Source organism: Protopterus annectens, chromosome 8.part1 (assembly GCF_019279795.1).
Source record: "Protopterus annectens isolate FY-2018-M chromosome 8.part1, PAN1.0, whole genome shotgun sequence".
Lineage (NCBI taxonomy): Eukaryota > Metazoa > Chordata > Ceratodontiformes > Protopteridae > Protopterus > Protopterus annectens.
In genome coordinates, this window is record NC_056742.1 from 280,813,712 (window position 1) to 280,834,248 (window position 20,537).

Sequence of the window (20,537 nt, forward strand, 5' to 3'; positions counted from 1 at the left end):
GTGATGGATATCATTTTAGAGGCAAGGAGGCCTAGTACTAGAAAATCTTATGCTGGAAAATGGAAAAGATTCTGTGCCTGGAACCAATCTCAAGGGATGAGCACAGCAGCGCCCAATTTACCTCAGATTTTACAATACTTAACTGAGATGCTTCACAAGAGCCTGTCTTTTTCCTCCATTAAAATCCATGCCTCAGCCATTTCAGCTCATTATAACACAGAACCTCCCCTCTTGTCTCATCCACTGCTCAAGCAGTTCCTCAGAGAGGCCAAAAATTTGAGACCACCCAGGAGAGCTCCAACCCCTGTCTAGGACCTTAACTTTGTTTTGGAGAAACTCACTCTACCTCCTTTCGAGCCAGCTGCTACTGCGGAGTTAAAATTTATTTCTTGGAAAACAACTTTCCTTTTAGCAATCACTTCAGCTAGAAGGGTATCTGAATTACAGGCCCTTATGGCAGTGGAGCCTTTCATCATCTTTCATGCAGACAGGGTGTCCCTCGGAACCAGTCCATCCTTCATGCCCAAGGTGGTATCCAGTGTGGCTCTTAATCAGTCCATTCATTTGCCAACCTTCTTTCCCAACCCACAGAACAAAGGGGAACGGATGCTGCATTCCTTAGATGTGCACAGACAACTTAGATTCTACTTGGACAGGACTAAATCTCAAAGGAAATCTGAACAACTGTTGGTGGCATTTGCTGCAGGGACAGAGGGGAAGGGTATTTCAAAGCAAACCATTTCTAAATGGATAAGCTATTGCATTAATTTCTGCTATAAGAACCATGGAAAACCTATCCCCCAGGGGATCAGACCTCACTCCACCAGGGCCGCATCTACCTTTACAGCCTTTCTCAGAGGCGTCCCTAACAGGGACATACTAGAAGCTGCTACCTGGAGTTCTGTACATACTTTCACCAAGCATTATAATTTTCCAGTTTTCTCTAAATTCAGAGCTGGCTTTTGCCACTGCAGTCTTGCAGGACCTTATAGCTGGTCCTAATGCTATTTAAATTCCTCCTCCCAACCATAGCTTTGAGAATCTACCCAAATGTAATGACTGCAACAGTAAAACACAAAGAACATAGTACAGTTGTGTACACTTACCATAAATGTCGATGTTCGAGTGTATTCACTGTTGCAGTCGTGGTTACCCTCCCTCCAGCCCCCTAACTTTTGGGTATACCTCTACTTTCCTTTACTATGCTTAAAACTTTTTGGTGTATTTGCTTTATTGTTGGAGGTATATCATTGTGCTTTTTTATTTAATTGCTTCCCATTAGGGGGGCACCTGACATCTGGGGCAAGAAAAACTGACATAATGGTGTCAGCTGCATGTTTTATACCCCTGACGGCCTGACGTCATGGAAGAAGGGACAGCAACCGACACAGGACCCAAGACTTTACAATCAGGCCGACTGAGGGCTACCTGCAAGCAGATAACCCAAATGTAATGATTGCAACAGTGAATACACTCGAACATCTACATTTATGATAAGTGTACACAACTGTACTTTTTTCAGTCTGATGTCTGGTGGAAGAGACATCCAGAATTTAGCAACTGTGTAGGAATACAAGGATTCCCTTAAACTATGTCTACACTTAGCTACTTCAAGTTGTTGGTGGATCTTAGTTGAAGAGCAGAATTATGAATGTTGAGTAAGCCCGTGAGATCAGGAATCTTGTTTGGGTGGTACAGTAAGTAATGAGTCATCTTGAGCTGGTTATAATTTAGTAAGTTGGGGAGTTCTAGCCAACCTAGTTTTTTAGTGAGTGACACTGGTGGGAGTGGAAATTAGAGTTGGTTGCAAACCTAGCTGTTTTATTGTAGCACATGGACAATTTGTTTATGTCTGTCTTAAAGTTTGTTAATACAGAGGATGCATAGAGCAGTGTAGAGAGAATGTAAGTTCTGGACATAGTGATTTTCGGTTTCCTTGGTTAGGTAGTTTTGGCAGTGGTATAAGGTTGCAAGTTTTTTATGGACTTTGAATATGGTTTGGGCTGTATGTTTGTCAGACTTTAATTTTGGTCAGTTATTACCACAAGACGTTTAGCTTGTGATACAGGGGAGATTTGGGTGTTATTGACAAAACTGACAGAGAAGAGAGCAGAAGAATCAATAGTTTGGTAGGGTGAAAAAGCATAAGTTGGATCTTTTTGGGGGTTAAGTATTAAGTTTTTTAACCAGTTTTCAATATGTGAGAAGGCCTCTTTGGTTATAATTTGGAATGTATGGAGTGTGGGGGCTGAGCAGATCAGTGTAGTATCATCTGGCTATTACACTGTTCTAGCTTGCTGGGTGGTGGTGTGCAGAGTGTTTGTGAAGATATTGAATAGTAGGGGTCCCAGAATGGATCCCTGTGGTACACTTACTGTTACTGGGAGAAGGGGGGAGTGGGAATTTTGCCACTTAACTGCTTGTTGGCATGTCATATTACATGACAAACATATCATATTACATGTCCACATTACATTACATGACAAACATGTCATATTACATGAGTTGTAGGAAAACTGTTAAAGTGAGGCAAATGGTTTTATTGTGGTTTCCTGGAGTACTCTTGAAGCTCAAGTCAGCTGATCTTTTCAGTGCTGCATGTAAATCCAAGTGTTGAACTGCTGATTTCTAAAATTGACAGAAGACACTGCTTAGCTTTATCAACCATAATGCCAACATCCCCCTCAATTATAAAGTTATTGCTCATTATAATTATAATCCCATTTCTATGTGGCTATTTTATCTTTTCTGTATATTATGTTAGTAATGATGAATTTAGTTTATGTGCTTACTTGATGTATATGGGTGTCTTTATTTAGGTCGAGCAACTTTAATTGACATGTTGGTCAGCAGAGGTGCTGTAGTAAATGCTACCGAGTACCACGGATCCACACCTCTTCATTTAGCTTGCCAAAAGGGATACCAAAGTGTTGCAGTAAGTTGTTTAATTTACTTATTTTATCAGCTGTGTACATAATTTTCATGTTCTAAGTACAAAATGCATTGTTCATTTTTTGGAGTCAGTGCTTAGAGTGGAGGGAAATAACCAACTGTTTGCTTTCCACTACAATGCTTGTTGAGTGGAAGAATATTAAATACATGAATCTGAACGTGATTGTGTCATTTGATATTCCGTCTTATTTTATTACCATTTTTGCTCTTTTAACTTCTTTGCATTTTGATAATCAGTCCCATCCCAGCAAATCAAACCATTCATTTCTTACCAGAGAGAGAGGATATTGCTTGTGCAGCCATTAAGGGTGGGTTTTATGCTTTACATCATATCCCCTGCATGCACTGGTCTAAATACAAAGGAGAGAAGTGTGCAATGGGCTGACTGCAGAGGATGCCCACTCACTTTCACAAAGGGAGTTCCTTCCATGTAGCCCTGCCTCCTCAAAGGCACAAGTGGTGTTTTTCCTTACCGCCATTAAGGAAATTGCACCATATGTGTGTCCATAAGTTTGCACAACCCTTCCTGCTCCACTTCATTCCTTCCCCTCCATGCCTGACTTTTCCAGTGCCGGGGGCATTATTCTAACCCATTTTGTCTGGGTCACATTCCGGGTTATAACATGTTTAGCCTAGCTGGGAAGTTCCCAGCTGTATTATATGCATAGATGCTGATGTTTATATTGGTCTTGATTGTGTCAGTATCTCAATGGAAATTAAATTGTATATGTATGAGTCTTCTGCTAGGTTTGAAGTTGAGTAAGCTGAAGAAGTAATTGCTTAGTACTGACATTAACTGTACTGTTCCTTTGTCTTTAGTAACTGAATGAAAATGTGGAGTCATTGTCAGAACAGTTATCAAGACACACACATCTTAAAACTAGAAATGCAGACCCATAGATCTCTTACTAAATAGATTGTGTTTTCTTTTAATTGCTTTCTTTCTTTAGGTTAGTTGAGCTCTTCCTTCTCTGCCAATGTTGAAACTAACTATGTGAAGTTGTTCAATCTCGCCGTTCATTCTTCACTGATGGGCTCAGAGCTGATCCTCGGCTCCGACACGGCAAACTAGCAAGCTCAAAGTTCTCCAGTGTCTCGAGACCCAACCCCTTCCCACAGTGCACTGCTGGAATTACCTCAGATCTAGTTTGCCACGGCACGGATCTCTTGGTTTCCATCGTTGCTCGAGACTATTATTGGGAGTTTTCATCTTTCAGCAAGTTTTATATTTCAGTTTTTTATATATCTTTGATTACTATATAATACTAGATATTACTAGCTAGTAAATAGTTGTTTTCTGTGTTCAACCTCCTTTCCTCAGTAAAATCTTTCTTTGCCTTTGGCCTTAGGATCTCTTCTTATAGTTGTTAGTCAGTGTTCCCTGTTTGGGACTCTTGTTATTGGATTACTTAATCCTGTTTATATTGATATAGCTATTAGTTGCCCCTTTTGGGCTGTGTGTGTTTTGTGTGAGTTAGTTAGTTAGATTTCTTAAATAGCTCATAGTTAAACAGTGTGTTCATTTTATTGGATATTGTGAAATGTCTGAAGAAAAAGATAAACATCCAAAGTCTGGGTTTAAAAAATGACCAGACTGCGGACAGAAAATGTCCATCACGGATGCCCATGTGCAGTGTGTTTACTGTTTGGTTGAGGTGCACCTGCAAGAGTCATGCAGTATCTGTCACTCCTTTTCCACCAGAGTGCTTGCAGAAAGGAAGAGGAAGTTAATTGATATGGGTATTATCAAACACCCTTTTTCTGAGGCATTGTTTAACCAGGATGGGGCCAGCAAATCGTCCAAATCTTCCTCTGAATCCAGGTCTAAAAAAGGAAAAAGGTCAGAAAGTGTGGTGACTTTGGCTCCACTGCCTTCAGAGCCGACAGTCTGTTCTTTTTGGAACCGGGACACTACTCTGGAACCGGTTGCCGAAAAACCTCTATCGATACTGCTCCACTCGGCTTCATCTGTTCACTCTTCCAGGTCCTCTGTCAGCCTTTCTGATCTTGATATGAACCGGCTGGTTCAGAAACTCTTAAAGGCACCAGGCCTAGCTAAATTGCTGTCGGCTCAGACCCAATTGTCGGAGCCAAAGACCACTACTCTTGAATTGTCTGCTCCTTCTCTGAGCCATACCGGACCTTCGGGAGCCGGACGAGGCCGACCTGATGATTGTGGATCCCTTGGAGCCGACACCTGCTCTACTGTCATTGGCGCCATCTGCTTGGATGTTCTTGGTGCTGACTGGGGACTCTAGGAGCCGACACTCTCCGGTCGGGTCCAGGGAGGATAGCTGCACTGACTTGTCGGTGCCGACTCTTCCTCTCGGGGCCCCGGCTCGGGTGAGCTTGGCTCTTACCTGGGGCTCAGAGCCCACGGCTTTGGTGCGGGAGGAGATCACGGCTCCGTTAGATCCATCGACTCCTTCTCATCGGAGCCGAGGTGCATTCGAAGCCATGAGGTGAGTGTTGTCTCCTAAGGCTTCCTCATCTCAAGGTCTGCCCTCTTCTTCTCCTAAAGTGCCTGTGTCCATTTCTGTTTCCTCCGGTCATCCCAAGCGCAGAGAGCCTGAGCCACAGGTAGCCCCACAGGGCGCTGCCTGCTCTTCTGAGACCTCTCCAGAAGTTTCCCCTGAAGAGGTTCCCAGGAAGAGATTATGCAAGAGGAGGCATTTGGACTCCCACCCCCCCACCCCAGGAGTCTCTCACATTGGACACCGACTTGGATGAATCCGAAGGGTCCCCTAGATCCCCCTCTGAGGACATCTCCTTTGCGGAGATTCTTGAAATTCTTTGGCAGAGGGGTGATTGGCTGTCCAAGAACCCTACTGAGGATGAGTCTGTTCTCCTGAAGGCATTTGGGTCTCAACCTTCCACCTCTTGGGTATCTCTGCCCTATGATGAGCTTATGGATCTGGTCTCTCATAGAGCATGGGAGTCACCAGAATCTATGGAACCTGTTCCTATGAGGCCTAATAAGTTTATTTCTGCACCTGTGGATAAGTCCTTTTTGACCAAGGGAGTCCCTGTTGATGCCGTGGTGGTGGCGGCAGCCACCAAAAAGGAAATGTCTGAGACTTCCTCGTCTATCATATGGGAAATGCATGATGTTAAGTTGTCTATCTCACCTTCATTCTTGCTGTTTGGGATTGGAGCCGATCCTCGGCTCTGACTCGGCCATCTTCAATAGCTCGAGAGCTGTTTACTGGCTCGAGGCTACCCCTTATCCCATGATGCCTAGCGATAGCTATCCAGATCTTGTTTGCCGCTTCAGCTGCGAGGTGTGTCATTTTCTGGCTCAGGCTTGTATTTTCAAATTTTCAAAATTTTTGTGTAGAAATATATCCTTATACTTCTTAAAACTATTAGATAATTTCCTTTTCTTAGTTTTATTACTAGTGTTTGTTGTTGAAGTACCTTTTAGTTCTTAGTAGAACTCGTTTAAGTTGGAGAGTTCTCCCCTTCCCACTCCTCCCCAAGGAAGCCGTTTAACTTAGAGGGTTTCCTTTCCTCTGTTTTTGCTATCTTTAAAAAAAAAAGCAGTTTGTTTTATATATTTTTTACATAGTCTATTGTACTTTGACTAGAGCAGAAATGTGTTTCTATCTGTGTTTCCTTTCTGGTGGTTGATATGTCTAAAGAGGCTAAAGTATCTGGATTTAAAAAGTGTGAATCATGCTGTCAGAATATATCTCTGACAAACGGGCACACTAGCTGCGTTTATTGCTTGGGCGCTGTTCACCTGCAGGACTCTTGTTCCATCTGTCATGCCTTTAGTCCAAGAGTCCTGCAGGAACGGAAGAACAAATTGATCCTTAGGGATCTATTAAAACCTCAGGATTCACCGGCAAAGAGTTCACAGCCAGTGAAATCCCCAAAATCCTCTAAACCGTCGGCTTCACCTTCGGAGCCGACCCCGGTACAGGATTTACCGAGTATGTCGGTTCCGGTTGGCACCGACAAAACAACCCCTCCGTTGGCTGCATCAGAGGTTTCGGAGCCATAAAAAGTTGAGGTCCCCCTCGATAAAGTCAGTTCATTCGGCTCCTGGCTCTCCATTATTGCAAAGTGAATGTAGTCACCGTTCTTCACACTCCTCTCGATCCTCTAGGCTGTCTGATCATGATGTGGAGAGAGTAGTGAGTAGGTTGCTAAAATCACAGGCACTAGCTAAAATGTTGTCTAGCCCTCCTCAACAGGTATCAGCTCCATCTACCTCCCTTTCTGTTCCCCTCCGACTCCATTGAGCTCGGAGCCAGAGTTCGTTGGGGTTCGAGTAGTGGAACCGTCGGCTCCGATAACCATATCTCCTTCTGTTCCGACGTTGGCTCCGATTACCTCGATGGTACCTTCCATCGAGGGATCTGGACACCAGGGCTCCCATGTCAGCTCTGAGGGGGCGAGTGGCATTGGACCCTTGTCTGTCCCTGTTCTCCTCTTGGAGCATCGGCGCAGGTGAGCTCGGTTCCAACATCGGCCTCGGAGCCGTCTCTGTCGACGTGGAGAAAGATTCCTATTTCTTCGGAACCGGAGCTTTCTCTGCCTCGAGGCAGGGACGCCTTTGAGATCATGCGTAGTGTGCTGTCCCCTGAGTCAGCTCCACTGGCTCCGTCCCCTGTAGTGCCTGTGCCAACCTCTGCTCCTCCTCCAGACCCCAAGAGTAGGGATCTGATGCTTTAGGACACTCCATTGAGTGTTTCCTCTTCTTCCAAGGCCTCCCCTGATCACTCAGAGGAGCCCCCTCGGAAGAAGAAGTGCAAGAGGAAGCACATTGACTCCCCTGAGTCTGTCACTTGTGATACAGACTTAGATGAATCGGAAGGGTCCCCGAGATCCCCTCTGAAGATGTTTCCTTCTTGGACATCCTGGAAATGCTTAGGCAGAGGGGTAACTGGAAATTCCCTAGCCCCTACCGAGGATGAGTCTGTATTCCTGGATGCTTTTGGTTCCCAACCTTCCACCTCTTGGGTTTCTCCGCCTTTCGACCCACTTATGTCCGTAGTGGCTCAAAAGGCTTGGTCAGCTCCGGATACAGTGGAACCAGCTCCGAGGAGACCTGGTAAATTTATTACAGTTCCCCAGGATAAGCAGTTCCTTTCTAAAGGTGTGCCCGTTGATGCTATGGTGGTAGCAGTAGCTACCAAAAAAGAGTTAGCAGAGACCTCTTCATTTGTTCTTCCCCCTAACAAGGAGTCTAGGACGATGAATAGGTACGGAAAGCGAATGTTTGCTTCAGTGACTTTCTCCATGTGGTCACTGAACTGTTTATGTAATTTTACTCTACTTCAAAGGGATCTCCTTAAAGAGCTTGGAGATACCCTTCAAGATCCTACAGCTGAGGGAGCACAAGCCAAAGTAGCTTCCCAGCTAGCTTCGCTTAATTCTATAGTTAATTCCTCCATGAGGCTCATTTCCTATGCAGCCGATGGAGCACGTAGAGCCACTGGCACGGGTGTAGCCCTTAGGAGGCATGTGTGGATGTGGCTGTGTCACTTTGCAGAACCCTTTCGAACGTCCTTCACCAGTACCCCCTTTGATGGCTCCTTTCTCTTTGGGCCACAGGTGAAAGACACGTTGACTAGGTGTGAGCAAGAAGGCAAGACTGTGTCTGCTGTGGGAGACCATTTTTCCACTCCTTCTAGACCTTACCCCAAGGGTCAGAAGAGTGGGAAGATGTGGTTCTGTACATCTCAGGGAGCCTTGCCTGACACACGTAGTGATTTTTTCCCCCAGAGGCAGAGGGGGAAGCAATAATAATAGATGCCACCCTCATGGCAGAGGGGGTCTGCAGAAACAGGGCAACAGAGAATCTTTCTCTGATAAGCCCTTCCAGCATCCCTGAAGGGTTGCTCGGCTGCTCACCTCTGGAGGCAGTCGGGGAAAGACTTTCACTGTACCCAAAAGCATGGCAAAATGTAACAAAAGACAGATGGGTATGGTCCATTATATCCGGAGGTTACAAAATTCCCTTCCATCAACCCACCCTTACAGTCAAAGAAAATCCTTCCACATGTTCCACCCAATTTGAAGGAGCAAGCAGTAATAGAAGTTTCAAAACTGCTAGAAAAAAGAGCCATCCAGGAAGTCCCTGCAGACCAGCACGGATCCGGAACTTACTCAAGGTTCTTTTTGGTACCAAAAAAAACAGGGGACTGGAGTCCGATTCTGGATCTCAGCAGACTAAACAAGTCTGTACAAAGAACAATGTTTCGGATGGTCACGCTACAGTCCATTCTACCCTTTCTGGGTCAGGACAATTGGATGTGCCTTATAGATCTTCAGGACCATATCAAGATGGGCAGACGCTCCAGGAGATTTCTTCGCTTTCGGGTGGGGGCCAGTCATTACCAGTTCAGAGCTCTACACTTTGGTCTCACCACAGCCCCCAGGGTGTTCACCAAATGTATGGCAGTGGTCACGGCTCACCTGAGACGTCAAGGATTCCAGGTGTTTCCATATCTAGACTACTGGCTTCTCACTACTACTACTACCAGGCATCAACTCCTACAAGCCTGGGATTATACAATCACATCCTGCACCCAGCTAGGTATTACAATAAATTTCGAAAAATCTGCCTTGTTGCCCTGTCAATCTATCACTTACATAGGAGCAGACTTAAACACAAGGGGTATGTTCGCAAGGTTACCACTAGAAAGTGTCCACAATTCATCAACAAGTGCAAATCCTAATGCAGAGCAAAAGGATCCAAGTCAGGTATGTCCTTCAATCTCTGGGCTCCATGGCAGCTGCCATTTTTCTAATCCCACTAGCGCGCTTCCACTTGAGAATTTTTCAGTGGCTTCTTTTCACACAGTGGTCTTTCCAAGAGCTACCCATGTCTCACATGATCCTGATCACAGAGGCATGCAAAAGACACCTTTCTTGGTGGATGGTCTCCCCATTAGTTACTCAGGGCAGACCTCTCACACATCCCCCTCCGGTAGCCACAGTGATGATAGACACCTCCCTGATAGGGGGGGGGGGGGCTTTCTCTGGGCAGGACAGTCCAAGGCACTTGGCAACCTCACGAGTACCATCTGCACATAAATGTCCTAGAAATGAGAGCCATGCTCCTAGTGTTGCAAGCTCTTCAAGACTCTCTTCCCTTCAAGACCATTGCAATTCAAGCAGACATTTCAGTGGTGTGGTACATCAACAAGCAGGGCGGAACCAGATCCTACCCCCTGTGTCGAGAAGCACTCAGACTTTGGCAGTGGGTGATTTCCTCACAACATTTTCTGATTGCGACGCACATCCCTAGGAGATCCAACATCATGGCAGACAGGCTCAGCAGAGCTATCCTCATGCCTCACAAGTGGTCTCTGAATCAGGAAGTTGTGGATCTTATTTTCCGCAAATGGGGACAGCCTTGCTGCGATCTTTTTGCCACCCCCTTCAACAGCAAATGCAGCAACAACTACTCCCTTCTTCCGCTTCCAAGTCACATACCCAGAGGCACTCTAGTCCACGATTGGCCTCAGGAACTTCTTTATGCTTTTCCTCCATTTCCCCCCTGATACCAAAACTCATACAGAAAGCAAAATTGTTGGGTTGCAAAATGATCCTCATTGCCCCCTACTGGCCACATCAGATATGTTTCCGGTTCCTGCACCATTATCTTCTCGATCAGCCCTGGACTCTGGACCCAATTCCAGATCTCCTGATTCATCAATCAGGCGGGTTGCATCAATCCCTCAAAACTCTCCAGCTCACAGCTTGTTTGCTCCACTTCCAACCTTAGCCAGGCTTCCCAGCATTTCCCCAGCAGTCCGTGAAATTATCGTCTCCTCTCATAAGTCTACAACGAGGAAAAACTTATGCTAACAAATGGAAACGTTTTTCTTGTTGGGCGGAGTCTAGGAATGTGGATCCCTTCTCAGCCCCAGTCCATGAAATTCTGGAAATCCTGGCACAGCTGTTTCACTCCGGGGCCGCTTCCACTACGATTAGGGTACAATTAGCGGCCATTTCTAATTTCCATATTGGTTTGTCAAATTCTAACATTATGTCTCATAAACTCTGTAAAGCTTTTTTGTGAGGAACATCTCTTCTTAGACCTCCAGTGAGAGATCCCCCTCCCCCTTGGGACCTTAATTTAGTCCTAACTTCTTTAATTCTGCTCCCTTTTGAACCAGCAGCTTCCTGCTCCATCAAGTTTCTATCTTGGAAGACACTCTTTCTGGTAGCTATCACTTCAGCTAGGCATGTCTCAGAACTTCAGGCACTATGTGTTCATTCTCCCTACCTGGTGTTTCACAAGGACAGAGTTGCTCTGAGGACTAATCCTTCATGTCTTCCTAAAGTCTGCTCAGAAAATAATTTAAACCAATCTATACATCTCCCCGTGTTCTTCCCAAATCATAGCAACAAGGCAGAGTACAAACTTCACCAACTGGATGTTCATAGATAATTGCGTTTTTGCCTGCACAGAACTAAAGAAATAAGAACGTCAGACCAATTATTCCTTTTTTATGTCTTAAACAAACAAGGTCTCCCAGTTTCCAAGGTGACCTTATCTAGATGGTTGTCCCACACTATTACTTTTATTTATCAGTTAAGGAACAAAGAGTTACCAATTAAACCGAAAGGTCATTCTACTAGGGCGTTAGCCATCTCCATCACCTTTCAGTCTAGGTTGCCCATGGATTCCATCTGTGCAGCTGCCACGTGGGCAAACCCTCATACCTTTATTTCTCATTACAAGGTGGATATGGTCTCTCGGAGCAGAGCTGACTTTGGTTCCACTGTTCTGAAGAGTCTGTTCCACTGAGCCACCCAGGGTGTTAGGTGCTAGGGACGCTGTCCCAAACAGCAAGACTGAAGGCGAGATAGACAACTTAACATTAAGAAGTTATGTACCTACCATAACGTTCCATGTTAGTTGTCTTCACCTCGCCTTCTTTCTTGCGTCCCTCCCTCTATCCCCCATCCTAGTGGATTGAGAGGAGTCCCTTTTTTCACTGGCTGAGTATTCTTTTATTGTTATTCTTCTGGCCAGGTCTTCCTAACCTATTCTAGATATTAGAATGCATGGAACAGCCAGTTTTTTGTTAACTGGTTTCTCTCTCTCATGTCTGGATTAGCTATTTCAAACGAGATCTGGGTAGCTATCGCTAGGCATCATGGGATAAGGGGTAGCCTTGAGCCAGTAAACAGCTCTCAAGCTATTGAAGATGGCCAAGTTGGAGCCAAGGATCGGCTATGATCCCAAACAGCAAGAAAGAAGGTGAGATGAAGACAACTAACATGGAACGTTGTGGTAGGTACATAACTTCTTATTCAGTTCAGCAACTTTCTCACTCAAATCACTGAACTACTTGACACATTTTACCAGACTGCAGAGAGATCTCCTTAAGTAGTTGGGTGATACTCTTCAGGGTGCTGTAGTTACGAGTGTATCCGACAAGATTGCCACTCGGCTCTCTACCCTCAATTCGATAGTCAACTCGTCCAGGCGTCTCGTATCTTATGCAGCTGATGGTTCGAGTAAAGCTGCAGGTACAGGAGTCACTCTTCGTAGGCATGCCTGGATGCGACTGTGTTCCTTCGCGGAACCATTCAAGTCTTCCTTTACTAATACCCCATTTGACGGCTCATCTTTGTTTGGGCCAAAGGTGAAGGAGACTTTGACCAGGTGTGAGCAAGAAGGAAAGACTCTGTCTGCTGTCGGAGTCTGTTTTTCCACCCCACTTGACCCTTTCCTAAAGGTCAGAGGGGAGGAAAGATGTGGTTCCGGAAAGCCCAAGGAGCCTTTCAAGTCACACGTGGAGAAGCCCCCCTCCAGAGGCAGAGGAGGGGGTTTCAGTGGAAGACGCCGCGCTCGCGGCATAGGGGGTCCGCAACACCAGGGTGACAGAGATCACTTCTCTGGTCAGTCCTACCAGCGCTCCTGAAGGGAGGCCCGGCTGTCCTATTCTGGAGGCAGTCGGGGGTTGCTTGTCATTGTACACAAAAGCCTGGCTAAATGTAATAAACGACAGTTGGGTACAAAGTATCATTTCCAGAGGGTATTTCATACCATTCTCCACCCAGCACCTTCCCGTCAAAAAAATCCTGTTGTTCCACACAGTCACATGGGACAAGCAGCAACAGAGGTACGCCAATTGCTAGAAAAGTGTCATCCAGTCAGTCCCGGCAGACCAAACAGGATTCGGAACTTACTCAAGATTCTTTTTGGTTCCAAAGAAAACAGGGGACTGGAGACCCATTTTGGATCTCGGCAGACTCAGCCAATTTGTGAGAAAGGAGAAGTTCCGAATGGTCACGCTACAGTCCATACTCCCGTTTCTAGGGAAGGACAATTGGATGTGCTCGATTGATCTCAAGGATGCGTACTACCACATAAAGATGGCCAGGCCATCCAGAGATCACCTGCATTTCCGGCTAGGAGCCAATCATTATCAATTCCGAGCTTTGCCTTTTGGTCTCACTACAGCCCCCAGAGTGTTCGCCAATTGCATGGCAGTAGTCACGGTTCACCTGAGGCATCAAGGATTCCAGGTGTTTCCATATTTGGATGATTGGCTCCTTACCTCCACCACCAGGCATCAGGATCTTCAAGCGAGAGAGGCTACTCTGACACTCTGCAATTGGCTAGGCATTACAGTCAACTTCGAAAAGTCTGCCTTGTTGCCATCGCAGCATATCATTTTTATAGGAACAGAATTAGACACGTCAACCACCACTCTTAGTCTTCCACAAGAAAGAATTTGTATTCTTCGCCAACACATCATGTCCTTGATATCAAAGAACAGAGCACCAGCTACAGAGGTATTGAAAGTTCTAGGATTGATTGCGGCAGCTATTTTAGCAATCCTGATAGCAAGGATGCATATGAGAATCCTTCAATGGCTTCTATTCATGCAATGGTCTTACCAAGAACTTCCAATGAGTCACATGATCCTGATAACGAATTCCTGCAAGAAGGATCTTCAATGGTGGTTGACGTCTCTTCTTGTCACAATAGGACATCCCTTCATGCTCCCCACCTCCAGTTGCCACTGTGCCCACGGACACTCTGATAGGGTGGGGGGGGGCTTTTTCAGGGAAAGACTGCCCAAGGCACATGGGCAGATCAAGAATCACATCTGCATATCAATGTCCTGGAGATGAGCAGTACTTCTAACGTTGCAATACTTTCAGGACTCTCTTCCTCTAGGGACAATTGCAATACAGACAGACAACATGTCAGTGGTCTGGTACCTGAACAAGCAAGGCGGGATCAAGTCTCATCTCATTTGCCGAGAAGCCCTCAGAGTATGGCAGTGGGCAGTGTCATCCCAGCACTTTGTGTTAGCAAAGCACATCCCGGGCAAATCCATTGTCATAGCGGACAGACTGAGCAGAGCAATTTTATTGCCCCACGAATGGTCCCTCAAACAATAGATTGCGGACAGGATCTTCCGCAAATGGGGCCAGCCTTCCTGCGACCTGTTCGCCAGTCATATCAACAACAAATGCAGAAGCTATTTTGCCCGGATTCCCACTCCAGGTCACTCCCCGAGGGATGCTCTTGTCCACGATTGGCCCCCGGGTCTCCTCTACGCATTTCTACCAATTCCCCTGATACCCAAATTCTAAAAGAAAGCAAAGTCGCTGGGATGGACGATCATCCTTATAGCCCCTCATTGGCCTCGGCAGATTTGGTTTCCGTTTCTTTACCATCACATTCTGGAAGAACCATGGATCCTGGACTCATTTCCGGACTTTACACATCTGTCAGGGGATCTTCATCCATCCTTGCAGACACTGAAGCTAACCGCTTGGCTGCTCCAATTCCCCGCATAGCCAGGCTTTATAATCTTTCCCATGACACTAGTCAAATTTTGTTGGCTTCCCATAAACCTTCCACTAGAAAATTGTATCGTAGTAAGTGGAAGAGATTTTCCATTTGGGCTTCTTCCCACAACATTGACCCTTACCAAGCGCCATTGTCTTCTATATTACAATTCTTGACAGAAATCTTCTATAAAGGAGCAGCGGCTGCTACTGTGCAATTGCAGTTAGCTGCTATATCTAATTTCCACCTAGGAATCGATGGTTTGAATATTATTGCTCACCAATTGTCTAAGGCTTTTCTAAAAGGTTCTTTTCACATGAGGCCTCCAGTGAAGACACCTTACTCCCCCTGGAATTTGAATTTTGTTATTTCGCATCATTCTTCTTTTGAACCTGCATCATCTTGTGAACTAAAATTTCTGTCGTGGAAAACTATCTTCTTAGTAGCCATCACTTCAGCCCGCAGAGTGTCAGAGCTCCAAGCCCTATCCATCAAAGCCCCCTTATATGGTCTTCCATGCTGATAGAGTATCTCTCGGGACAAATCCATCCTTTTTGCCTAAAGTATGTTCTGAGATTAACATTAATCAAGTCATTGAGTTGCCCATTTTCTTCCCTAATCACACCAACAAATTGGAATATATGTTGCACAAACATGATGTTCATAGACAACTTAGATTTTATTTAGACAGAACAAAAGACATTAGGGAATCAGATCATTTCTGTGTCTTTTTCTGAGGCCAGGAAAGGTAAACCAGTTGCCAAAACAACGCTAAGTGGCTGTCATATTGTATCACCTACACATATTCTTGTCATAACATGCCCTTACCTAGTAAGGTGAAGGCGTATTCAACCAGAGCAGTTTCTACCTCTTAAGCCTTTCAAGCGAAATTACCTTTGGACAATATCTGTGCAGCAGCCACATGGTCTAAACCTCACACTTTTATAACTCATTACAAAGTGGGTAAGGCCTCCAGGAACAGGGCTTCATTTGGTTCTGAAGAGTGTACTTCCGTGAGCCACCCATGATCAGGGTGCTAGGGACGCTATCCATCAGTGAAGAATGAATGGCGAGATTGAACAACTTCACATAAAGAAGTTAAGTACTCACCATTACATTCCATGTGAGTTGTTCCATCTCGCCTTTATTCTCATGTGTCTCTCTCCTTCTCCCTCCTGGCTGGCAGTTGACCTGGAGGCTGTCTTCATCTTGGTTTTTCAATGTATCTTCATTCCTAGGCAGAATAATTATTGTACTTCTTTATGGTACACAGCAAACAAGATCTGAGGTAATTCCAGCAGTGCATTGTGGGATAAGGGTTTGGGTCTCGAGCTAGTGGAGAACTTTGTGCTTGCTAGTTGGCCGTGTCGGAGCTGAGGATCGGCTCCGAACCCATCAGTAAAGAATGAAGGTGAGATGGAACAACTCACATGGAACGTTATGGTGAGTACATAACTTCTTTTTCACTCTCCTCTATCAGTGCAGACTCCCTAACTTCCACTTTCTTAGTCATAGCTTTCATTGCCATTTACAAAATAATCAGCACCACCACCACCTAGGGACCTGCTTGTAGTCTCAACCAACCACCTCAAGAAAAACACTTTTTTGTAATCAGCATTTCCTTTTAAAGTATTTTATTTACCAATACTTGCAGTTCCCTTCTGAACTTCATCAAGTTCTCACACCCCCAAAACATATCTACCCATGTACCTGGTTGGTCCGTATGACACCTCCAACACAAACTATTCACTCCAAGATACAATCTGGATATCCTCCTTGGTGTGTAGAAATGCCTATATAGGTACTTCCATGGAAAGATTCTAAATAGTCTCAATTTCATTGCATAGGTAGAGATCCAGAACATTTGAGGCCAGTCCCCATCTATCATCCAATCTTTTTTCTTTCTACCAGGATTCCTTTGCTCTCCATTATGTGTTCCTCCATTGAGCTTAAAATCCTATATACCCTTGAAACAAAACAAAAAGCTTGTATGCCCTTGAGAACATTATCCTGGTAAATCCTAACTCCTCCCTGGCCTCTTGCTATCTTTATAAAACCTGAGGTTAGAGGTTATGATCCCTTTCCCCACTTAAGCGTCCTCAGTACACTGTCCACACCTGTTTAATCTCATCTCAGATTGTCATCCAAATTATATTCATCTTTTACCTCCATCCATGATTTAGGCCCATCTCCAACTAATAACTGTGTTGAGTACCTAACCCCTATCTCCTTTCTTCTTCATCGCCACAGAACATTTTGTGCTTTCCAATCCTGTTCTTCAAGCAATTGGCAAATTTCTTTCCTTCACTCTTCCACTTTCTCCTGTCAAAGTAATAAACAGGCATTTTTGTAGATCCACCAACTTTGGTGGTTCTAGGTGTCCCCTTGGAATATCCATCAGTACTTTCATTAGATATTTCACATTACTCAAATCGACATTAGCTTCTTAAATCATTTTCTTCCACTCAACTTTCTAGCTGATACTAAACTTCCCATAATTAGCTAAATTCCTATTTTAGTTTACCCTAAGGCTTCAGGTTAATTGCCAACGCCTGTGACTTTTGATGGTTTATTCTCTACACAGATATCTTTCCAAACTTGCTCAACATTGTCTATAACCTATGTATATCCTCCTATGTGCAGATAAGCATCACCACATGTTGTCACCAAACAGCATAATCTTCCTTGAATATTCTCTCCACGTGTACCCCTGAGACCTGAGTTAAGCTTTGTATTGTTAATGGTTCTAGGTTAAATGCAAATAATAATATTCTTGCCCTGCCTTTTTCCTCTGTATAGCTGAAACTCTTCTGAAAGGTCTGCTGTCGTGTGTAGATTTTCTGTAATAAGTCTACTAACCTGTTTGTGAATCTCCACTTTTTCATGAACTCAAACAGGTCCGTCCATTTTACACTATCCAAAGACTTTTTAGCATTCAAAGATGTTTCCAGCTCCCTGTGTGTTTGTTACATATTTTGCAATATCGGCAGCATCTGTATTACTTTAACTATTGTTCTCTGCCCTTCCACAAACCCACACTGATTCCCATGTGTCATTCTAGGGAAGATTTTTGCTATCCTGTTGGCTCTTGCTGCAGCAAACACCTTGTAATCGTGATTCAGTATTGAAATGGGTTTATAGGAGCACAGGAACCCTGGATACTTCCTTTTCTAAGTATCACTGACACAGCTTTTCTCAAGATTCTATAGAAGAAGCCACATGTAACATATCCCAGAGACACCCTCCAAGTCTCATACTATATCCTTGACCAACTTCTATACCACAGATGGAATTTCTTCCTTCTCCGATGATATGTTATTCACCATCTTCTTCCACATATCCTCTGCCTCCTCTTATGTTATGCTATCTTTTAACCTGATTCTCTCTACTTCCAGTATTTCCAGGAGGTTCAGATCTCACCACAAGGTATCCTCACTCTACTGTTCTCCCCTCAGGTTCGTATCATGAAATCTAACAGGCTGAATAGCGAACAACTTTAACATCAGAAATGCTGTTCATCGATGTGTTTTTTGTGAGATCATGGTACAGTGAAAATCAAAAAATTTGCCCTTTCCTCACGGTAGTCAGTCTCTCAGCTGGTATATATAATTAGTGGCGGGGGGGCACTGCCCCTCACAAGAGCGACTTCAAGGTACAGCATTTTTGATGTTTAAGCCGTTCGCTCTCCGGTCTTTTTGATCTCGTAATATAGACCCCCTCTGCTCTCCTGCTCATACTAATAGAGTAAGCCCCAAAACTTCTCCTATATATCTGTCAGTGATATTAATTCCTCCCCCTGCACCCCCATTTCCTTAATTTTAATACTCCCCTCTCTGTCTCTGTCTGCCTCAGCTGTATAGCTAAAGCATTTGTTGGGGGGATAATTCCTAAAATATATCTGTTCTATCCTTGATCTTCTTAAATAAGTCTCCTATTCAAGCTTTCCTGCAGTTCCATGTTAATTTCTTTTAACAATTTTCTTTATTCCTCATTTAATCTCCCCCACCCACATACTCTGCCAATCTTCCAATTCCAGAATTAGTCTCATCTTACATAATCTCCTACTTCATTCTTTTTGTCGCCCATTGTGCTTCACCCTGTTTCAAACTCTCCTTTGACATCTATTTCACCTTCCCCTGTTCATATTGCCTCAAGATTATCATCTGTTCCACCCACTTCTTATCCACCTTGTTCTTTAGCAAGTACCCAGGGAGTGTCCAGGGCCTCTGCAGATTTTTTGCCATCCCATGTTCTATTCCATTCTTAAGCCATGATCGGCTAATAGTACAGGTTCCAGGTACACTTGCCTCACTTCCATCTCACTCGGTTATTCTCAAATAAATTTTTATTCTTACTACTACATTATACCGCAGAGAATATTAGGTACACCCTATCTGACTCTTTTTATCCTCAAACGCCATACATCAACTAGTCCTATCAAGCTTATGGTGCTTACTATAAATTTCCCTTCCATAGATACTCTACATGACCTAATGCCTCTGTTGGCATCACACCACCTTGTAATGATATTCCAGTCTCCCAACACCAACGTTGATGTTTTTTGTTAAAATTGCTCTCCCCCCTCCTTTTCTCATTCGGGTTATAGGTACTGCAGTCTTTTCTTTTTCCAGATCCAGCCTTTAAACCCTGCTACACATCCATTTTTTTTCTTCATTGTCTCTTCTACTCTAGTCATTAATCTTCTCTTCACCAGCACTGCAATGCCTATCCTGTCTTCCTCATCCTCTCCCAAGCAATCTTTGCTTCAACTAGATATCCCTCTCTATCTAACTTTGCATGTTTCTGCTTCTCCCAGTGCATGTCTACTAAAGCCAGAATCTTTACTCTGGATTTCTTGCATGTAATAGGACCTTTTCTTTCTTAACTGGGTTGGTCAAGCCATTCACATTCTAACCTTCCTCCCGTAAGCAACTATCCCCTCTTATCTCCAGATGCCATTTACATCTGACCTAGCCTTCTTCTGTCTCTCCTCTTCTTTCTACTATGTCATGTCTTAAATTCCCACTTTGCACACTTTTCACACCCATACTCTTACTGGAGTCACTCGTGGTTTCAACATTTCCCCTTCACCACACCCCTCCAAACTGCACATGTATCTCTCTTTATAAGGACTTGTTTCCAAAGTATCATATTTATAGTCCCTAAACAAAATGACCACTCATTTAAACACACTCATAACATCCCTTAAATTCCCTCCCTCTGAACTCACTCCACAAACCTCCCTTCATAACTATATACAGTGCTTCTTCCAAGGCAGCAGATTATCTCTCGCTTGTTGCTCCTCCTCTGCCTTCCCTCAGCCATGACTTAATAGCCGCTGCCTTCAGGTAGAGATGGGTGCCCCCCATGCTGGAATTTCCCAAGTCAGTTTTACAGCCATTCAAGAGCAACCTGCCTGTCTTCATCAGTTATGAGTATTGAGGACCCATTCCAATCAAACTTAGAACTTCACAGCTCTCCTGACATTTATTCTTCACTTTATTGCTATCCACCAGTCACCCTCCCATCCCAACAAAATGTAAAACAATAGTTTTTATAGTTCAGAAATGTTTGCGTACTGCACTTCAAAAATAAGTTGTCTCAGTAGCATCTTTCAAGCCTTTTTGTTTTTTTTTTTTTTTTTTTTACTGAACCTCATTATTTAAACTTATTAACATCAATTAGTAAATGCAACAATGTAAAAGAAGGAAATCTTGCATCCAGTATCCTCTTATTCAGCAGCTCAGTATGTATCCAGACTTTCCTAACCAGACCTGTCCAAGAGAAATCCATAAAGAATTTTACA

The 20,537-nt window shown here is 44.3% G+C and overlaps 1 protein-coding gene across 1 annotated transcript in view; it reads left to right on the forward strand.

Moving 5' to 3' along the window:
• Positions 1–20,537, forward strand: part of ANKRD27 (ankyrin repeat domain 27) — a 1,716,109-nt gene that overhangs the window by 980,363 nt on the left and 715,209 nt on the right. Inside the window, exon 16 of the mRNA XM_044081882.1 lies at positions 2,820–2,935. Within this exon, the coding sequence (XP_043937817.1) occupies positions 2,820–2,935 (116 nt within the window). The remainder of the gene's footprint in view (positions 1–2,819; positions 2,936–20,537) is intronic.